Raw genomic sequence first — 21,704 nt, forward strand, 5'->3', positions numbered from 1 at the left:
CCATGAGATTATTTCCTGTAGGAAAGTTGGTAGGAAAACAAAAGCAACTTTTGGGTATGGATACAGGTATAACCTTGCCCATGATGTCCATGTAATCCTTAGCAATGACTTTACATGACCTTAAAAGGAAGGAGAGGGTTGTAATTAAGAGGACAGGCTATGGAAACAGATCTAGGATTGAATTTCACCTCTGTTACTCAAAACTTTTAAACCCCAGATTCCTTATTTATAAAATATGGTTAAAGCCACATTATTTTGAGAACCAAAGGACATGAACATTGCGAAATACTTACATAGTGTTTGGCACATAAAATACACAACAAAATAAGGTAGCTGTTAACAGCAACAGTAGGGAAACACAAGAATAAACAGATAAAGGAGCTAAATGTTACCTCATAACTTTGAAGAAGTTATATTTTCATTCAGTGCCTAAAACAAAAACAAAGCTGGAAGAATTTTTGAACTTTAGTGGATGATTTCTTGGTATTTTTTAGCATGAAGCCCTATTAAACAGTTTTTAAAGATCAGCCCCAAATTTTAGACACATTTTTGCTTTCATTTTTCCATCTACCAGGATTATATTGACACAGATGTCTAAGCGACGATCTGAAAATGTACTTAATTTTCCTGTGTATTTTAAGTTTTATTCAATGTATATTAGAGATGACAGGATCATAAAATTGTATAGCTGGGAGAGATTTAATTGTAATTAGTTAAATTTCCTCATTTAGTGACTGTCCAAGGCTCAGAAATACTCAGAATTGCACTGGTTGCCCAGAAAACAGAGCGGAGAGTCAAGATGGTAACCGTAGCCTTCTGATTTTCAGTCCAAGGCTCTTCCTCCAGGAAAGTTGCTCCATACATATGACAGATACAATTTGCTACCTGAAGACTATCCTTACTCACAAATTTTTGTGTGCATAAAGGGAGTGAACATTGTGTATTTCTATGGAACAAACTGAAATGTCTTTGAAGATTTGGACACTTAATTGGGACCATTTTTATGTCCCTTCCTCTTCGAAACCATGGTTGAAACATCTTTTGTGAAAAATCTATCTATACACACACACATACACACACACATGCACACACTCACATACATATATATGCAAATGCATCAGTTAGGACATTTTCTCCCCAGTGGGTTGTTTTAAAAAGACTTATACATTCCTAAGAAGTGAATTTTTGAAAATATTTACCACAGGTTTATAGGTCTCCTGCAAACCAAACCCCTTGTCTTTACCTTATTGTACTGAGATCTCTTAGCAAACAGGTATTTATAGAAGACAACACACTTCTCAATATATCAGTACAAAAATTAGATAAAATCTCTTGTTAATTCAAATACAGAAAATCAACTCAATGTTAATAATAACATTGAAGGAAATACTGGAAAGCAGAAAACTACAACTGTGATAGTTTCAAAATTGCTGTCATTTCACATATTTCTCCAAGGTTTCTTCATTATGGTATAAACCATAAAAACAAATTGAGTTATGTGAAAAAGTCATCATTTTGGATACTAAAAAAGACTTTGTATGGGATAAACAGTTGCTACACAGTTCTCTCTCTCTCTCTCTCTCTCTCTTTTTTTTTTTAAAGATTTCTTTTCTTTCTTTTTTTAAAAGATTTTTTATTTATTTGAGAGAGAGAGAGAGAAAGCACACAGAGGGAGAGGAGAAGCAGACTCCTGGCGGAGCAGAAGCCCAACTCAAGGGGTTCCATCCCAGGACCCCAAGACCACTTGACCTGAGCAAAAGGCAGACGCTTAACCAAACTGAGCCACCCAGGTGCCCCTAGATTTCTTTTCTAAAAGAGGGAGAGGGACATTTAACCCATGAATTATTACCAAATCTTCAATCTCATCTCCAGAAACATTTTCAATTTCCAAAGGTTAATGACTAATTTAGAGATCCTTGAGAGAAAAAGGGACATTTATATTAAGGCTCCGGGAACAGCCTGAGGATTTCCATCTCCAAAGAAGCAAACAGAGTACTCTTATCTGGAGAACCTATTTCAATCCACAACCAATTCTTTTTTTTTTTTTTTTTTTTTTTTTTTTACTGGACCCAGTTCTGACCTGGAGCAGGAGAAGGAAATAAACTTTACACGGGATTTTAAATCGCTTTACAAGTTGTGCTTCTAGCCTACAAAGTCTGAGCAACATGAAATTATTTAAAAGAATTTAACTGTATCTGTAGCTACTTCTGTCTTTGCACAACCGGATTGCACGTTTCTCCCTCCCCTTGCCCGGCGAGTGTCTTTTCGGAAGCGGGAGCGGGGCCGTCCTAGGACACCTGAAGTCACAGGTACTGTGGCTCCGAGGTTCCCCGCGCGAAAAGCTGCGCGGGGCAGAGGACCCGGGGTGCGGGGTGCGGGGGGCGGGGGGCGGGGTCGGGGTCGGGGGGGCACCCAGGGCAGCCTGCGAGGCGAGGCGAGGCCAGCGCGAGCCCCGGGCAGTTTCACTTCCTCGCGGCTCCGAGCGAGGCCGGGCGGCGGCCCCGTGGCCCGAGTCCCCGGGCGCTGCGCTTCCGGAGCGGGCGGCCACGAGGCGCCGGGGCAGCCCTGGCGAGGGGCGGTGGCCGCCCGGAGCTCGCCCAGGAAGGAGCTGAGGCGGCGCCGTCCGCGCCCGGGCTCCGGCCGCCGAGATGCTGCCCCGCGCGTCGGTGCGGGCGGGCGGGCGCCGCGGCCCAGCGCCCCCAGGTGGGTGTCGGCGCGCGCGGGCCGCTGCGGCGCGGGGGGAGGGGGCGGGCTGCGGGGGCCTCCCCTGGTCCCGCCGCGGCCCGGGGGCGGGGAGGGGGGCAGTGCGGCCGGGACGCGCTGGCCGCCAGCGTCCCAGGGCTCGGAGCCTTGCAGAGCCGCGGCCACCGGCGCCTCCGCCCCCCGCAGCCCCCGTGGGACGCGTCTGAGAGCCTCGCGCGTGCTGCACCGTGACGCGCACGTCTCCGGGGCCTGGGGCCTGGGGCCTGGGGCCGCCGCACCTGCCGGCCCTGCGGGGAGAGGGTGAGGGGCCAGGATGCGCCTGGATCCGCTCCGGGACACGCTACCCCGCGCGGCCTCCTCCCGCCGCAGGGTTCTGCTCGCTCGTGAGAACTAGGAACCGTCAGAGCGGTGGGATACGTTTGATTTAGGGACCACATGGACCTGAAGGCGGCTGTACCCGGTTCTTTCTGTGTTTCCAACGTGCATTTGTGAACTTTGCGATGATGCTAAAAGGGCTCAGTTTTGCAACTGGGAAGAAGCCCTCACTTGGGTGGCAGGAGTGCTGCCGTGGTCCACAGCGAGACACGCAGCCAGGAAACCGGAGTGAAACTCTGAGCTTACTGAACAGGCTCTCATAGCTTGCCAGCAGCTTTTAGGGCGATGTTGCTTCTCTTGCCCAGTGTATATTTTCAATTTGTAAATTTTTTTTAAAAGATTTTATTTATTTATTCATGATAGTCACACACACACACAGAGAGAGGCAGAGACACAGGCAGAGGGAGAAGCAGGCTCCATGCACCGGGAGCCCGACGTGGGATTCGATCCCGGGTCTCCAGGATCGCGCCCTGGGCCAAAGGCAGGCGCCAAACCGCTGCGCCACCCAGGGATCCCTCAATTTATGAATTTTGAAAGGCTGCTCTTTCTTAAAATGGGAAGTGTGTTTGTGACAATTTAAATGACAACAGGAGGATTAGAGCCCCTGATATGATATGTTAGTTAATATATTGACATTTGTGATTTCAGCCTAACAGTTTAGTTTAAACAGAGCGGGCGAAGGTTTGTTCGAACTTCTTGATTGAACGGTTTAGCCAGAGAATGACTTTTATCCCACTTGATTCCCAAGAACACTTTGAGGTACTTGCTACTGTGAATAATACTGGAGACACGTGACGCGACTGTTAGCTCATTCTGATTATTCCTGTGCCTTCCATGTGTTTTCCCCCCATTTACTGTGGTCCTTCCCAGTAGTGGTAATTTATCACTTGTTTCATTTACCTCCTTTGGCCACGGTAATGAATTTTTTTTTTCTCTCTAAAAGAAACTATCTTTTGTTATTAACCCATGCCCAGTCCTTATGAGTATGAGTTTCGAGTAGTCTTGAGTACGTGGGTATGAGTAGTCTTCCAGGGGAACTAGTTCTAATGGATTCCTTTAACACATGGAGGGTTTTTTTGTGTGACCTTTCTTTCTGCTTCGGACAAGTGTTTCCACAACATGGTGGGCTTACCTTAAGGTGTCACATTGTGAGAAAGTTAGTCCAACTTCATTTTAGAGAGAAAGCTGAGACCCAAGTAGTGATTTTCCTGTGGCCCCATAACTAACAATTACTTGAAGATCATTTATTTGTTGCTTCACCAACAATCCTTTATCTCCTTACCAAATTTGTGTAGTTAATAGGAGTATAAAATGGTAAGCACAATTTCATGCCTATGAAAACTTTATATTTCTAGCAGTAGGCGTATGGTATATTGAAATGACATCTGTGTGTGGTGCCACCAGAAAGATCTATGAGTATCCAACTTGCCTTTTAATGGAAGCAGGAAAGATAGGATACTCAGTACTAAAACAAGGTAAAAATATTGCACATTAGATGAAAATCCCATTTAGAATGTACTTTTCTGGTTTATATTTAACTAGATACCATCCCCGAATGTCCAAATGAGAAATTCTTCCTTTGCATTATTGCTAAACTAGTAATTTTAAAAACGAATTTCATTTCAACTGCTACCTTCAATAAAAACTGTTTATTTATTAAAGCACAGATATCCCCCACCTCATAATTTTTGTATTTTTTTATTAACAGTATTTGATACCTTTGATGAAGAGACTTAAATAGTTTAAAAACAAAAGGCATCTACCCTGTCTCACTATATGCTAGATTAGATGCTTATGTATAATTTGTGAGGGACATAGTTTGTCTAGGTCTCTCTGTCTTGAAATTCTTGAAGATTTGAAGCTTTTTATTCTGACTGCAGTCTTCCAACATAGAAAATAACCTTCATTTCTCCTTCCAAAGAAATAGCCCGGATCTGTTCTGGTGACTGGTAAAACTTGCCTCCTTCAGCTGGAAATATTCCAATAAGGTTATTTTTGCTAAGATTTTAAAGAGTGGTAGCTCTCTTAGGGCATTTCATTTTAATATGGAATAATTCTATGATATCTAATTGCTTAGGGTTTCAGACTTAAACAGCAATGTATGTGATGTATACTTGGAAAATTAGAGGGCATTTTTTCACCACATCAATCTGAACACATGTCGTAGGTGATCATGCCCTACTAATGATGGCCTCTGGACTCAGGCCTTCTCCCATCAGTCTAACTCTTTTGCTTATTTGCTGTTTGATCTTGGATAAATAACTAAATCTGTCATTATCTCAATTTATCCATTTAAAAAGCAAAAGTGGAGTGAACAGTAACACTTATGTGAAAGAGTGGTTTTGAAGAATAAAAGAGAAAGTGCATGTGATTTTCAGAGTGCCATAGCAAATAGTAATTGCTTAATACATGTTAGTTATTATTTTAATTCTTAGGTCATTGGTCAGTCAGTAGTGTCATATTTACATATAAAAGATAGAGTTTTATTGAGAAAATAAAGTCTATTGAATTGGAGGAAAACTTGAACGAAGCCATCAAGCTCCCACATGAAATAAATGAAGGAGTGTGGCTTCCTGTAGAAAGATATTGCTATATCCTTAGGGAAATATTGTGGTTAATAGTTCTGAGAGAAGGAGAAAAAGAACCCACAATGAGAAGAACTAAGGATAAATTGATTAAAAGGGCATTAGACTACAACATTTACAGGAAAGAATAAAATGGGAATTTAATAGGACAAAATGAGAACATGCTTTATTTTCCTATATCACAGAGTATCAGTTGTGACCCAGTTAAAAATATATCTGTAAATACATGTGGAAAAGTAAAGATCAAACTGAAAATTATGGGATATTTCATTGAATTATAAGAAGAGGAGAATCTACTTTACCAAAATATTCACTGCTTGCTTAAAAAAAATCCAATGTAAAGAAATATTATTCCTGCCAAATATGAGTCACAAGTTTTAAGAATTTCAATAGCTGTTACCTGATTACCTGGATTACATTGCTGTTTTATTATTTTCTTTATATATTACAGGGTATCTTACAGTAACTTTGGAGATAGCTGTGAAATAAGAATAGGAAGGGCAAACATTCCAGAAGTTATTATTTTATAAAAATAAGTTGTTAATATGGCCTTGTAATTTTTTGCCGTTATAAATATAAAGAATGGATCTAAGTTCACTGCAGATATTGAAATAGTCCAACTGGTAAAAATATCGGATATTATATGGAATTATACCCCTCTTGTATTTATTTTTCGCTCAGAAGAAAGGAATGATTTTTCTTTAGACATTTACCACTGAACAGAAATTTCTTTGTTGTTTTCTAGTGCTCCACATTGAAATAATCCAGAAAGACCACTTCCCTTTTTAATCATGAGAAGTAATTTTTCAATGTCTTGTGGCTTTATAAGACTTCCTGTGTATCCAATTAATTAAAATAAGTTATGTTTTATCACACTGTGTGTCATATTTTCCTTTCTTTTAAGCTTTTTTACTGTTTTTCTGTATTAGTAATTCCCATTCTTCATTTTTAATATGCTCTGCTTTATAAAGACATCCTAAGAAATACAAGAACAGTATCTGCCTTGGAATTTCATTTACTAGGTGCCTCATTTTTTGGTCATGATCCATGCTGAAGACTAACTCTCACCCTTTGTTTAGGAACAATACTCCATTTTTTTTTTTAAGATTTTTCTTTTTCTTTTTTTTTTTAAGATTTATTTAAATATATATAGAGAAGCAGAGACATAGGTAGAGGGAGAAGTAGGCTCCTTGAAGGAAGCGCAATGTAGGACTCGATCCCGGAACACCAGGATCATGCCCTGAGTGGAAGGCAGGTACTCAACCACTGAGCCACCCAGGCATCTGTCATTTTTTGTTCTAATTTAGCCATAGGTAGGATCATGCCTAACTTTCAGAAAAATAGCATAATGGCAAGACCACTTGAAATTCTGGCCTTTAAGACTGCATTTATTACTACTTTGAATTCATATGGTACGGATATCACATTACTTTGATAAGTGAGATCATCAGAAGATTAGCACCTACTTTGAATAAGAAGTTATAGTATTCAGTATAATTAGAAGAAAGTGTGTAATAATTCATCGTGTTATTTCATTTCCTATAAGAACCTTTCTAAACTATTAAAGTTGTAACTTCTAGGTCATTGTATCTTTTTAGGAAGGATACAGAAAGTGGAGAAACATCCACATCAAAGACGTGAGGAAGAAACATACCATATCAATGTAGTGTGATTCTATAAAAATCATGTCACTAGAATGACAAACTGTAGAGTATTTCTTGGAACTGTGTGAAGAATCTCTAGGATTTACATGTTTTTCTCATTGGTTGATCTCCTTTTATTTAGATTTAATAGACTGATATACAATCTCAGAAGACAACTGGATTTTTAGTACAATTAGTGAACTACTGAGTCACTAATGAGAAAGTCAGTGAGATAAAATTGAAGCAAAATTCTACCCTCATTTCAGTTAATGAGATAATTTCCTTAATTCTCTCATAACTTTTCAATAAAGATTTAGAACTTCCTCTACTTCGGGCACTTATCTATGGACCAGAGATTCATTCTTTATCATGTCCTGTCCATACCCCTGTGAAATGGATAAAACTCTGTATCATTCAGATTCCTGGATACAGTCATGTGGGTCAAGAACAGGCACTAAATTCAGAAGTAGCTTGTTGCTTTTGCTTACTGGCCAATGATGTGTGTGCTGTGTGGCTTTTACAGAGTTGTTGGACTTAATGAAGCCTTTCCTTTCAAAACAGAGAATGAGACTGTTGTCAGTGGAAGGGTAATGTTCAATGACCCACAATAGGAGATGACAGCCAGTGGACTCTTGTCCACGATGGATGATTAGAAAGATGAGTTGAGGAATTGAGGAGGATTGAAAGAGAGAGGTGATCTTAGTTTTGGACTTTCCATTGCCAGGCCCGGTAACACCCAGCTGTATTCATTTTTCTGATCTGATCCCCATAAATGGCTGCGGTATTCTTACAATTCCCTTCTTCTTAGGTGAGCTAGTTTGAATGAGTTTCTCTCTCTCTCTCTCTCTCTCTCTTTTTTTCTTTGGAGGAAAAGAAGATTTGGACCAGAATACCTATATTTCTCAAATACTTGCCTCTTCTCTGTTTCTGTAAAGCTGCTTCTTTTTTTAGAAAGTTGTTGTTATTGTTAAAATGATGTCTGCTATGAATCTTTCATCTGAAGTCAAACAATCTGTAAATTACATCTTTTGTGCACTGAGAGTAGGGTGCCTTATGAATCTGGTAGTCCTCCTGATAAGAATATTTGAAATTCTCTCACTTTATTACTGAAATTTGAAGAAAATCCAAGCAATTATTTTTGTCTCTATACTTGAAGTCCCTAGAGTTGGTGAGGAAATAATTCACTCAGATTAATATTCTAAGAGTTAAGTGCCGTTAAGAAGTTTAGAATTTTGAATTATGTAGTTATAAAATATTAATTATAAAATTATAACAATATTGTTTTAATTTTTTTGCCTTAAAAATTGATAACATACTGTTTTGAGCAAATTTTAAAAATTTATATAAATTGAAGCATACAGGGGCCCCTGGGTGGCTCAGTAGTTGAGCAACTTGCCTTTGGCTCAGGGCGTGATTCTGGGGTCCTGGGATTGAGTCCTACACCTGGCTCCCTGCAGGTAGCCTGCTTCTCCCTCTGCCTATGTTTCTGCCTATGTCTCTGCCTCTCTCTTCTCTGTGTCTCTTATGAATAAATAAATAAAATCTTAGGGCAGCCCCGGTGGCTTAGCGGCTTAGCCCCACCTTCAGCCCAGGGCCTGATACTGGAGACCCTGGATGGAGTCCCATGTCAGGCTCCGTGCATGGAGCCTGCTTCTCCCTCTGCCTGTGTCTCTGCTTCTCTCTCTCTCTCTCTGTGTGTGTCTCTAATAAATAAATAAAAATCTTCAATAAATAAACAAATAAAATCTTTTAAAAATAATAAAATAAAATAACTTGAGGCATACAGAGTGAGAGAATGCCTGTGACATTTATCTTAGTGAAAAAGGAGGAGGGGGTATAAAAGTAACATAGTGTACTAGCTGATATTTCAGTCCCCCTGGGGGATTAAGTTTTTCAAAATAAGAGCAGCCAGTTGAGAAATCAGCATCTATTAAGTGAACTGTACTCTTTCCAGTAAATTGAAATACAGTTGGCCCTTAAACTATGTGTGCACTTATACATTTTTTTTCTGATAAATACAGTATAGTACTGCAAATGTATTTTCTCTTTCATATGATTTTCTTGACATTTTCTTTACTCTTAGCTTGTATTGTGATCATATAGTATATAATACATATCCAAACTGTGTTAATCAACTGTTTATGTTATTGAGAAGGCCTCTGGTGTATAGTAGGCGTTCGGTAGTTAAGTTTTTGGAGAGTCACAAGTTAGACACAGTATTTTCGACTGCATGGAAGGCTGGTGCCTCTAGCCCCCAAATTGTTCAGATGTCAACTGTACCACCTTTGCCATGTGATGAAGCCTCATATATCCTGGAATCTGCATTCTGAATTCTTTATTCTGCTCCACTACTGTGTTTATTTCCAAACCAATATCTGCTAGAGAAAGTTATCCCAAGAGATTTTCTTTTCCATAATTTTCTTGCTTATTATTAGGTAGTCTTTCATTCTTCCACTTCGATTTAGAGACTAACTTATCTACTTCTCCTTCCATGAAACAATCGGAATAGTGTGTAACACTTGATTTAAGGGCATTTAATGAAAGCAACCCAACCATTTTAAACAAAAAGAACCTTGATATAGGAAATTAGGTTTTTACATAATTGATGTAAGAGGTTTGGGAGAACTCCTTAGTCGGGCCATCAGGAGTAATTTTCCAAACTAGGCTACAGGAACCAGTTTTCATAACTGGCCAGGGGGAATCTGCTATTTTACCACCATCAGGAAGCTGGGGAATCAGAAGCCACTGAACCAGCTGTTGGCACCTGGAACAGACTGGTGCCAGAATCCCAAGAACTTCTGGCTCACGAGCCATCTCCTATTTGCTGGATCTGCACCAACAAAAATAAATGCCTTTCATTCCATCCAAATGGTATTATATTTATACACTTATTTGGGAAGAATCAACTTTAAATGCTGGTAAGTCTTCTATTGGATTAATTTGAGTAGAAAATTCTGTGTGTTAAAGGTCCTAGGTTTCAGAAGAAATATATAGTAACTTGGTTTATTTAAATCAAATGACAAAGTTGGAAACTTTCCACTCACTTATGTTATAACCACATGAGAGTTGAACTTTCCTGATGTGGTTCTGTGAACAAATGTAACAAGATATGGCTTTCTATATTTAAAATGTCTTTCCATGTAAATGAATTTTCTCACAAAATTTATTCCTTGAATCATTAATTGTGACCTTTATATTGAAAATATAGGAAGGAAAATATCTAATATTTTATTACTTAATATTAAACTGTATAAAATGCTACAATGAAAAAAAGCATGCAATGCCTTTTAAAAAGAAATTTAAGATAGATCTTTGGATATGCATATAGAATTATAGTTTAAAATATATCAAGATTTTAATTATTATTACAGAGTAAACTAATTTCCTATCTCTCACCTGTTTTCCTATACATTTTTCCAATTTAACATTGATAAATAATATTTTAAGGACAACTAAGTGTGTCCACATTTGTGGATTGTCTATACCAATATCTATATAAATCTATATCAGCTTAAATATGGGAAGTGTCACTTACTTATTCCTTGGCTGAGCAAATTTCTCATCTAAAATCTAATTTCTTATATCTAGAATACATAACATACTTATTTTCAATATAATTACATGTGATTCTGTTTGTGAAGTGCCTGGAGCATTAATAGTCGGTGCTCAGTAAATGACAAATGTTACTACTTTCAGCATGAGATAGTATTCAAATTTCACTTTTATTAGAAGGAAGGTGTTTACATGGCTCCTTCTCTGTGCTTCTGGTGTCATATACTTAAATGAATGTCCAGATGGAGAGCCTCATATAAATGTTCTTTCAGTTTCCTGTTTAATTTTTCTAATTGCTGTATTAAACACAGTAATATTTCAAACATGTTTCTCTGGATATTCCCTATAGATTGAACCTGTATAAACCTATAATATGCTATGAAAACAAATTATATGATTCTATATGTGAAATTATGTGTTGTCTTCAGGGAAAATAGTTAATGGGTAAAGAACATTTTTCTCCCATTTTGAAAATTCTGTTTTCGTGTTATATTATTTTAAAATAAAAATGTGATTAATTTTTCATTTCTTTACTCTTGAAGATGATTTATATATTATCCATATATTATCCTTCATCCCCTCTGCCACTCCCCACAAAGAAAAAAACACACACACAGAAACTGGATCACAGTGGAGTTGATTAAGCCTCTTACCTTTTGAAATGAAGGGATTTCTAATAAAGGTAAAAATAATATTTGGTATAGCTGTATAGGTAAAGCTCAAGTGATATATTCGGAATTGCTTGAATTATGTCTAAGCAGTTTGTTCTCCAAAGAGTTTAAATCAAAAGAATAATAGAAAGGTCCTAAGAAAATTTCTAGTTCTGAGTAACCTATGGGTAATTAGAAAGCATTTTTTAAAAGGTTTCATTTATTTATTCATGAGACAGAGAGAGGTAGAGACAGAGGCAGAGGGAGAAGTAGGCTCCATGCAGGAGCCTGTTGTGGGACTTGATCCCAAAACTTGGAGATCACGTCCTGAGCTGAAGGCAGATGCTCAACCACTGAGCCACCTAGGCATCCCATTAGAAAGCATTTGTAATTATGGAAAGAAAGGGGGAGCTTTTCTATTTCTTTTGTGAGGACCAGTGTGCTGAGAAGTTAGCAATTAACACACATTTCATTTCTGCTTCTCCTTAGGAAAATACAGAAGATTCTTTAAAAAGTTGGTTCATATTTTATTTTATTATTTTAAAATATTTTATTACTTTATGACTCGTTAGAATAATTTTCTCATCTGGTGCATATAAAAATCTAGGCTCCTCACTCTTTAGGTAATTCTGTTACAAGATCCATTTGTACCTCATGATGAAAAGAGGAAAGAACATTTGGTAATACTTGCAGCATAGTAGGTGGACTGTGATTGATAGTTATCATGTCTGTTGCTGGATGAGTAAATGGGTGGCCGCATTGGACATTATGAAGGGTGACTCACAACTTCTTTTATCTGATGGCCAATACGTGAAAATCCTGAGCTCATTCTCCCAGGGCCTGCTTTCTTTAATATTGTGCTGCTCAAACTGTGTTGTGTAGCATGTATGTTCCTTGGAAAAAGTGTGTAAAATAAGTTTTAAATGTGCATACTGGGACATTACGAAGGTCTGAGAAATTCTGCAACTAACAATGCATCCTCAATTTTCTCTAATCCATTGTTTCACAAATGTATTTAACCATGGAATGCATTGTTATCTTACCACTGGTAGAGAGGAAGTTTTTTTTTTTGTTTGTTTGTTTTTTTTTTTTTTGGCACCAAATTTTCACCCCTGTGAAATGGCAGATAGTTCTTGAGAGGATAGTTCTTTCAAACCAGAGATTGGTAACACTACTTTTAGCTAGATTTTCTTTAGTGCTCTGGCCACCTTTTGAACAAGAGGGAGATGGGCGCATATTAGGAATAGAAACACAAGAGGATACACAGAGTAGGGAAAATGACATTGGTAGGATGTGTAGGGCACATATGATTTGCCTATTTCTTTAATTCCCTTCTGATTAATTCTAATCATTCAAAAGAGTGCTTTGATTGTGGAATGTGCCAGAAAAAAATGGGAGGAAAATCAGAAGGGGATTATCTGTTAGAGAAAGTAAAGTTGTATAAATGAAATAAAACTCAGAATATGCATATGGTATTCTAAATATAAGGATGTTTTGGAGTGTGTGTGCTTATGCAGTTGGTATGTCAATAGCTGTATGTGGCTCAACTGAGCAATTGATTTTACAGATATTTTCACATTTCAGACTATGTAAACCTGCCACTATCTCAATAATCATGTAAACTATGTAAGTGGTCTCACATTGTTTGAATACTGGGATTGTATTCATCAAAATGTTCCAGAATGAAGATCAATTTGAATACCTGGCCATAACCCGAATGTTTCCATGTTAGAAATGTTTGTCAGTAAGACACATCTTTGAAGCAAATAGGTTATTAGGAGTCACCCAAATAAATTACCGCTGACATATTTTCCTAATGGAAACAACAGTAATTTATATAAATGCAAAGAGTTTAAACTGACAATTTTATGTCTTGGAGATTGACAAACAGTGCATGTAAACAACAGTAATAAGACAATGAATCTATTCATTACTCAAATAGATTGGATGCTCTTTAAAGGGAGGAGTAGCTTCTGGCATCCATTTAGCAGAGGTAAGCACATGAATAGATGCTTGCTGATTTGCTGGTAGCACAAGAATGACGGTAAGGTAGTCAAATTAAGTTTATGAAAAAGGATAAACGAAGTTGTAGCCATTTCTGAATGCCCTATTTCTAAAATGTAAATCTAACCTTACATAATGACCCTGGTTTTGGTTTTCTTTTTCAAATTGTTTGGTTTGCAGAAGCACTTTCTTTAATTATGAAAAAAATATTAAAAATTCACGACACCTTTTACACAAAGATAATTTTAGGGCATTTTCCAATATTAAGTTAATTTTTTTAATTTGATAACAACTAGTTTAGTTATTTTTACTATAGCCTTTTAATATAACTTAGAATATTTGGCTTATTAAAATATCTTCTGGAGCAAATAGAAAAAATAGGATTAGGATCTAAAAGCAAATGAAATTTAATATTCTCCATGTGTGTCTAGAATGGAATAATTTTGTTTTATTATTCTTTTTTTCTAGAATAATAAATGCACATAATTGAAATATGTACAGCAACTAAAAATGTAGGAAAAAACATGGTATATGTTCTTCTAGCTTTTATTTTTCTATGTTGACTTTTAACAATTTTACTTGTTCAGCTTTGCAGTGTTAATATATTTAATATTTGTGTATGCACTTTAAAGTTACATTTGTATGGCTTTGGTGACTTGTCATTCATAAGTATTTCAATTTTGCTATCTCCTCATGTAAATCTATTGTACAGTGTTTAAAAACAAAAGAAAAAGGAAAATCCACAATGATTTATTGGGTAAAGACTACATCATCTTCCATATAAAACTATTATTAATCTAAAGAAAGACTGAATAGTTTTTTGTTGTTTAAATTTTTTAAAAGATTTTATTTTTATTTATTCATGAGAGACAGAGAGAGAGATAGAGGCATAGACAAAGGGAGAAGGCTCTCAAAGGGAGCCTGATGCAGGACTGGATCCCGGGACCCAGGGTCATGCCCTGAGCCAAAGGCAGATGCTCAACCACTGAGCCAACCAGGCATCCCAAGACTAAATAGTCTTTAATAATATAGGAAATACTTTTTCATTGCCCTGGATTTGAAGTAAAAAAAGCACAGGATTAAGTAATGGCTTAAGTAATGGCTCTGTCATTAATGAGCCACGTGACCTCTCTGATGCCCAGAAGACATTATGAATATTGATGATCACATTAATTACTCATGAGAATGATTGGCTCATAATAATAATCCAATTACTATATCTTATTTTAAGAGAAAAACATTGCAGAAATTAAAATTACTTCTTCTAGGTATCTGGGATTGAGGCTATCCATCAAGAAAGAGTGGACCAATTACTCTATTGTCTTATGCATGAGTAATTATCCTGTATTCATTTACTCTTCAAACATTTATTCTTGATCTGTGCTAGGTTCAAAAAATACATAAAAAGGTAGCTCCAGCCCTCAGGGACTGTATTTTAGAGAAGTAAGGATGGGAAAAGCTGAGTGGCATTATTTCTTATCTACACTCTAACTGAACATTAGATGACTCAAAAACCTTCATTGCTGAAATCTTAATAATTTGGTTATGAGAACTAGTTAGCCGGGTGAGCTACAGCTAAGAGTGTTTACTGTGACTACTGAGGATAACTCCTGATGCATAACTTCTGTTCCAGAAAGTCACTACTTATTTCAGAATGCAGTCATGAGTACAGCCCCCAGGGACAGAGTTTTGCAAATTTCAGTCGTTCTCACAAAACCTTCCTCAATTTTTGGTTATAGTACCCTCTTGTTTAAGAAAAAAATTTTCTTTAATTTTTTTAGCTTAAATATATTTTAAAGGAACATTTTTATCACTACCGTAAATGAAAACTCATTACCACTCGCCATAAAGAGAAGGTGACCATACAAATAAACATATTGAACAAAACAAAACAAATAAACAGATTGGAAATAAAATAATGTTTAAAAATTATAGGTAGGGACAGGTTTTGGGCACATAGGTCAACCTCAATTTGATAGTGTTAGAGTTCATGAAATTGCAAGAGCCCCCAATCTGAGACACTGTCCTTGACTGAATCAGGATTGAAGAAGTATTCTAAAGGGAATGACTCTCTATGATTCCCTGTCACTATGTAGGGAATTGGCATCCCTACCTACTGGCAAATGCTATCCTTCAAAGGCCAATTTCGCCTTATTGAAATGGTTGAAATGAAGTTTTAGTTAGGACTTAAAGGTGTCAGGAATGATGATAAATTCTTCACATAGTTTATCTCATTTAATTCTCACAACAACAGATTTCATAAGTGGTATTATCTATATGTTGCAAGTGAGGAATCCAAGCTCAGAGAGGTTAATTATTCGCTTGAATCTGGCTGAATTTAGATTCCAAGACAGCCTGACTCCAAAGCCTGATCTCCCAGCCAATATATTAACTCTCTGAAATGAACTCATTTTATTCTCACACAAGCACGTGCGTACACTCAGAAAAGCATTCCCTCCCATGTGGATATTTCCATTTTTATAGTCAATGAAGTAGCCGTGTATATATAAAAAGTCATTTTAACAGAAAATGAGTAAATTATATTGTTACTCATTAATAGGTCAACATCGAAACATTCTTTACAAGGGATAAAATAAGCAACCACTGTTTCTAACTAATAATTGTAAACTTTAGAAAGTTTTGCTCTTTTCAAGACCCTTAGAGTTGAATGAAGTAACAAGAAGTGAAACATCTATGGCATAATGTTAGAAAAACAATGTATTTAATGAAGGCTGTTAGGATATTTAAAATCATCAAGGCTGTAATATAGATGTGATTAAAATATATTGCAAAATGGCTGCAATGAAGAGTACTCAAAAATGCAAGCCTAATAGTTTGCATTTGCCTAATGCTTTGCATCTTCAAAGGAATTTTCAAACCCCTTTAATCGACTCAGAAAATTTCTAATGTATCATTTGCTTTGACTCAGTGAGAAATCTAAAAAACGATCATTTATTTAATCAAGGTCATCCTGCAAACACTCTGTGAGGAAGCAGAAAGTGTACTTGCACATATATCTATTTTACTTCAGAAGGCTTTAGGAAAGGAAGAAAAGAACCTAGAGCTGAAAATAGTGTTCAGATGTTTGATAGAATACTAGCTCCCCAAAGGTGTCCACATCTTGATCTCTGGAGTTATGAATATGTTAGGTTACATGGCAAAGAGAAATTAAGGTTGCAGATGGAATTAAGATTGCTAATCAGTTTACCTTGAGATGGGGAGGTTATCATGGATTATCCAGGTGGGCCCAGTGTAATCACAAAGGTCCTTATAAGTGAAAGCAGAAGAGAGAAACCAGGGGCATAGTAGCATGAGAAGGCCTTAGCCCAATTTTGCTGGCTTGAAGATGGAGGAATGGGGCCAAGAGCCAGGATCTGTGGATAGCTTTTAGAAACTGGAAAATAAAAATAAATGGATTCTTTCCTAAGGTCTCCAAGGAATATAGTGCTGCCAACATCTTGATTTTAGCCTAGTGAGACTGGTTTCAGGCTTCTAACCTTCAAAACTGTCAGATAATAAATCTGTTGCTTTATGCCGCAAGTTTGTGGTGATTTTATATAGCAGCAATAGGAAATGAATGCAGATTTTTAAACACATGTGGACCCCACAAGGACGAAGAGTAGCATGCATACCACAGATCAGGCTGTTTGCATTAGACTTCACATACCATTGGTTTAGTGAAAGCATTGGATGAAACCATGAGGAAATAAGCTTTTATAAAATATAAACAGCATATCAATATTATCCTTAGGTGGTTATCTTTGACAAGATATATCCTTACTCATTATTGAAACATCTCTCTGGAATTCACTATTTTTATAGTGAAATAAAAAAAAGGAGTCCTGTTATTGTTCACTTTGGGTGTTTTTGCCAGTTTAATAATTTTTATCATTACTGCTACTGGCTGCTGTTGCTATTACAATTCCTACTAGTACAGACATGTGAGCTTCGGCAAAGTATTTACTTTCTCAGTGCCGTAGGCACCACAAGTGCAAAATGGGATATGAAGAGCACTTGTTCACAGGGTTGTCATGAGGTTAAAAGAAGTTCATTCTTGTAAAACACCAGAATAGTCACAGGCACATATTATGCACTAGCTCCATTTAGGTAGCCTTTATTATAATTACTATCATAAAAAAATTATCATCACCACTGTCATAATTACCACTATGCTTAGCAGTGACTGCTGAAGGCCAGGACCTATTCAGATTTTATCTCTAGGAATTAGGAGTCAGTCTCTACTGTTTCTCAGGTTAAGAAACTGAAACAACTTAACCAGGTTGAGGAGTGTGGCTGTCTTGTTATATTTGGCTAAACTTCTTGTAGGGTTAGTGTGCTAGATGCTGTCAGCTTCCAATACATAGTCTTTTCCATCCCAACCCTTTGAAGGACAGAGATACTCTGAGAGGCAACTGATGTAGATGTGCCTCCAATGGTCACTGATATTATTTTATGGTCACACTTTGTTTAATATCTGAATATGAACCATTTTGAATCCTAGTAGAGATTTATTTTGAGATTATTTTCTCCTAATGATAAATGGTTGGAGTCAGGCTGGTTAGCCATGAATAAAACCATATGTGATAATTTCTAAGGGTATTTTCTTATAAAAGTAATGTATGTGCATTGTAAAACATTTGAAAAATAGAGAATAATATAAGAATAAAATTATAGTATACTATAATACACAGTCTTCCCCTCAGAAATTAGTATTGATAATATTTATCTTGAATTATATGAGTTTGTGTGCATTCATAAAAGAGCTCACGTAGTATATATGGTCTTGTAATGTTCACTGTGATTTGCACATTAATTTATGATATATTTTCACTCTTTTATGTCGAAAGAGACATTTTGTAAGATTTAAATCTTTTAAATGTTTAAATAATTCAATTTTGCAATTTGTAATATTGAAGAATTATTGGTACTTTCTTTTCAAGATAATACTTTTACATTAAACCTAGGATAAAAAAAGTTAGAAGATTTCTCAACATGGATCTTAATGCAATATTATAATAAAGTACCTTGTGTTGAGGTAATTTCTAAAAATCCATTTCCTTCTTATAATATGTAAGTTCCTCTAAGGCAGGAATTGTGCTTCATAATCTTTATATCTATTAAGGTCTGAACATTTGTTTTGAATAATAATCATTAAGTGATTATTAAGTAAATATATGAAAAGATATAAATGATTATGAAATTGATATGGAGGTATTGTCAACATTTTGATAATTATGGATGATTATGGAAAGTCTCTTGCATAAATGTCAAAATGTTTGATCTGACAATCTAAGCAATGAATGAGACTATCAAATGTTGGAACAGTTTAAGTAGATGATGGGGTTTAAGGAGTGCACTTGTAATGATGAGCACAGGTGACATATGGAACTGTTGAATCACTATATTGTACACTTCAAACTAATATAACACTGTATGTTAACAAAATGGAGTTCAAATAAAACATTAAAAAAGAAATTAAACCAGAAATAGTGTTACAGTAATGAGGGTCAAGATCAAGAAAGGGACAGTTATGTGTTAAATAAGGCTGTCTGGACATATTAATAATTTCCAAAGAATGAATTGTATCATTTGTCTCTCTATATATTTTAGGTCTGTCTGATTTTCAACTTTGCTTGTGATTATAAACTATGTTAAAATATAAGAATTCTTTAAGTTCAAGCAGTAAAATTTTTAAATACTTATAGTATCTTATTTTTTTGTGTTCAGAAAAAATATAAAGGAAAATTCAGTAGTTGGATAGCTATTTCTCTACACTGTGTTTACATGTAAGTAATTAAGCAATAAGATTCAATAAATAAAACAGATTACTAAAATTGAGAATAAATGTAAAACATTTACTTTAAAAATCCTTGTTAGCTCTATCTCTAAAACTTTATATGGTATAGAGCTTCTCCTTATATATTTTAATAAGAGAGAAGAAATATAAAAACAGTTGTAAAAATTCTTTGTTTCTTCATACTCAAAAATCCTATTTCTTTGTCAGAAAGTTCACATTTTTAAAAGAATTCATGCACAGATTTTATTATATTATACATTTCCAAATGTCAAATATGAATGAAAATAGTCCCATCAGGAATTTCCTGTGCTTCATTACTTCAGTTCAGAATAGAATTTAGTATTTAATCTTGTGCAAAATATCAGCCATGGGTAAAGTAATTTAACATTAATTTTTTTAACTTTGGCTTTTGTAACCAGGTTAAAGCCTGACTTCTGGGCTGTTAGTTTTCCTAAAATGGCACCTGGAGACTGGTAATTAATAATAGTAAAACAACAATTTTTGTAAAAGTCTGAAAAAAAAAGTTAGTATGAAATGGAATACTTTTATTGTTATTCTTATTATTATTTTAGATTTTATTTATTTATTCATGAGAGACATAGAGACACAGAGAGGGAGAAGCAGGCTCCTCATAGGGAGCCCAACATGGGACTTGATCCCTGGACCCGGAATCATGCTCGGAGCCGAAGGCAGATGCTCAACTGCTGAGCTACCCAGGTGTCCTGGAAATAGAATACTTTTAAAATTGCTTTTACATGACCACATGTGCTATAAATCCCCACCCTTCACCATCTATGTTACATTATACAGTTTGGATAAATATCATAAACCAATATTCACTTTAGAATTACCATCCAAATTTTAGCTACATAATTTCAAATATCGTGTTCTTTGTCTGAATACAGGCAGTTTGGCCATATATGACAGACAAAATCATATTGGTGAAATAAGGCAGATTTTAAGCAAATGATTTAATGATTTTAGTGAATTAAATTATACATATGAATTCATTCCTTAATAAACAACATAAGCCATGGATTTTTTCTCATTAGAAGAAACTAAAATCTTTATATTTTTATAAATCAGCAAAACTTGAGAGATAATAATTGTAACTGAAATCACCAAATATGGGCAGCCCCGGTGGCTCAGGTGTTTAGCGCCACCTGCAGCCCAGGTGTGATCCTGGAGACCCTGGATTGAGCCCCATGTCAGGCTCCCTGCGTGAAGCCTGCTTCTCCCTCTGCCTGTGTCTCTGCCTCTGTCTCTCTCCTCTCTGTGTATTCTCATGAATAAATAAATAAAATCTTTAAAAAAAATGAAATCACCAAATATGGTACTAGAAATACTATCTATATTTAAAAGGATTACATTAATTCTCACTTGAATGGACTAGAGAATTACCAGGATTGCTTTGGATGCTTCATTATATGATGGATGATAACCCTAATCCCAATTCTTTCCAAGTTCCCAAAGTGGTTCTGGTGCAAGTAATACCTTGACCACATTATGAGAAGAGAATGGAGTCAGAATGGGGCAGGGTAGCTCTTACCAAATGCACAAAAGGGTTGAGGCCTTTCCTAGAGGCACCCAGGGTTTTGATTCATTGCCATTGTGTGAGCTCTACCCAGGAGCCATGTTTATTGAGAGCATAGGCCCCAGGAGGCCTTGGGTTGCTTCTGGGAGTGATAGGAGATACACTTTGCTAGGTCTGCTGTTTCCCTTTTAGTCAATAATGGCTGCAGAGAACGCAGATATCAGGAAGGAAGGGGTGGGAGTTTACACGCTTGCTCGTGTTACTTTAAACAAATGAGTAGACAATCATCCTATTCTTCCTTTCAGTATGCATATATTTCTAGTATATAGCCATTTCTAAGATATTTTAGAATCTACTATATTAGAATATTTTAGAAACTACTATAGTAGTTTGTGAGATAAACTTCCTGCAGAGTTTTGCTAAAGGTGTCTTCTTACTCAGTTATTTTCTCATATTATGACAACATATGTAATTCTGCACATAACAAAACTATTGAAAGACATTAGTGTCTAAATGATAATCAAATATTTGCTTATGTAATTAGATTGCAATATTTCATTAGAATTTGAGGACATGGAGTGTATTTGTCATGTCCTTGATTTATATACCTCAGTAATGGAGACTGAAGAGTATTTATTTGCATAGTTAAATCTCTCCTAAAGTCCATGAAAGGAATTCAGGAAAAAAACCAAACTATCTGGTCATTGTTCTTAAGCCATGATTAGCTGTACTTTTTCCCCCACCACTGCCATCATCTTGTGCTCTGGGAAGAAGGGGTAGATATGGGGAGTGAGGGAGAGCAAAGAAACAAGGGAATACCAACACAATTTTCTCTTGCTCAGAACTAGGGCAGCAAAATTA

At 36.3% G+C, this 21,704-nt stretch overlaps 1 protein-coding gene across 4 annotated transcripts in view; it reads left to right on the top strand.

The window, feature by feature from the left end:
• Positions 1-2,109: 2,109 nt before the first annotated feature.
• Positions 2,110-21,704, top strand: part of BANK1 (B cell scaffold protein with ankyrin repeats 1) — a 280,683-nt gene continuing 261,088 nt past the window's right edge. For 2 of the 4 annotated variants that reach the window (XM_025423141.3, XM_025423148.3), the window contains exon 1: positions 2,597-2,703. In XM_025423141.3, coding sequence (XP_025278926.1) covers positions 2,649-2,703 — 55 coding nt within the window. In that variant the 5' untranslated portion in view covers positions 2,597-2,648. Of the gene's footprint in view, positions 2,310-2,596; positions 2,704-21,704 lie in introns of those variants that run through there. The other 2 variants (XM_025423160.3, XM_049104948.1) reach the window with 2 other exon arrangements.

Source organism: Canis lupus, chromosome 32 (assembly GCF_003254725.2).
Source record: "Canis lupus dingo isolate Sandy chromosome 32, ASM325472v2, whole genome shotgun sequence".
In the NCBI taxonomy this organism is placed as follows: Eukaryota; Metazoa; Chordata; class Mammalia; order Carnivora; family Canidae; genus Canis; species Canis lupus.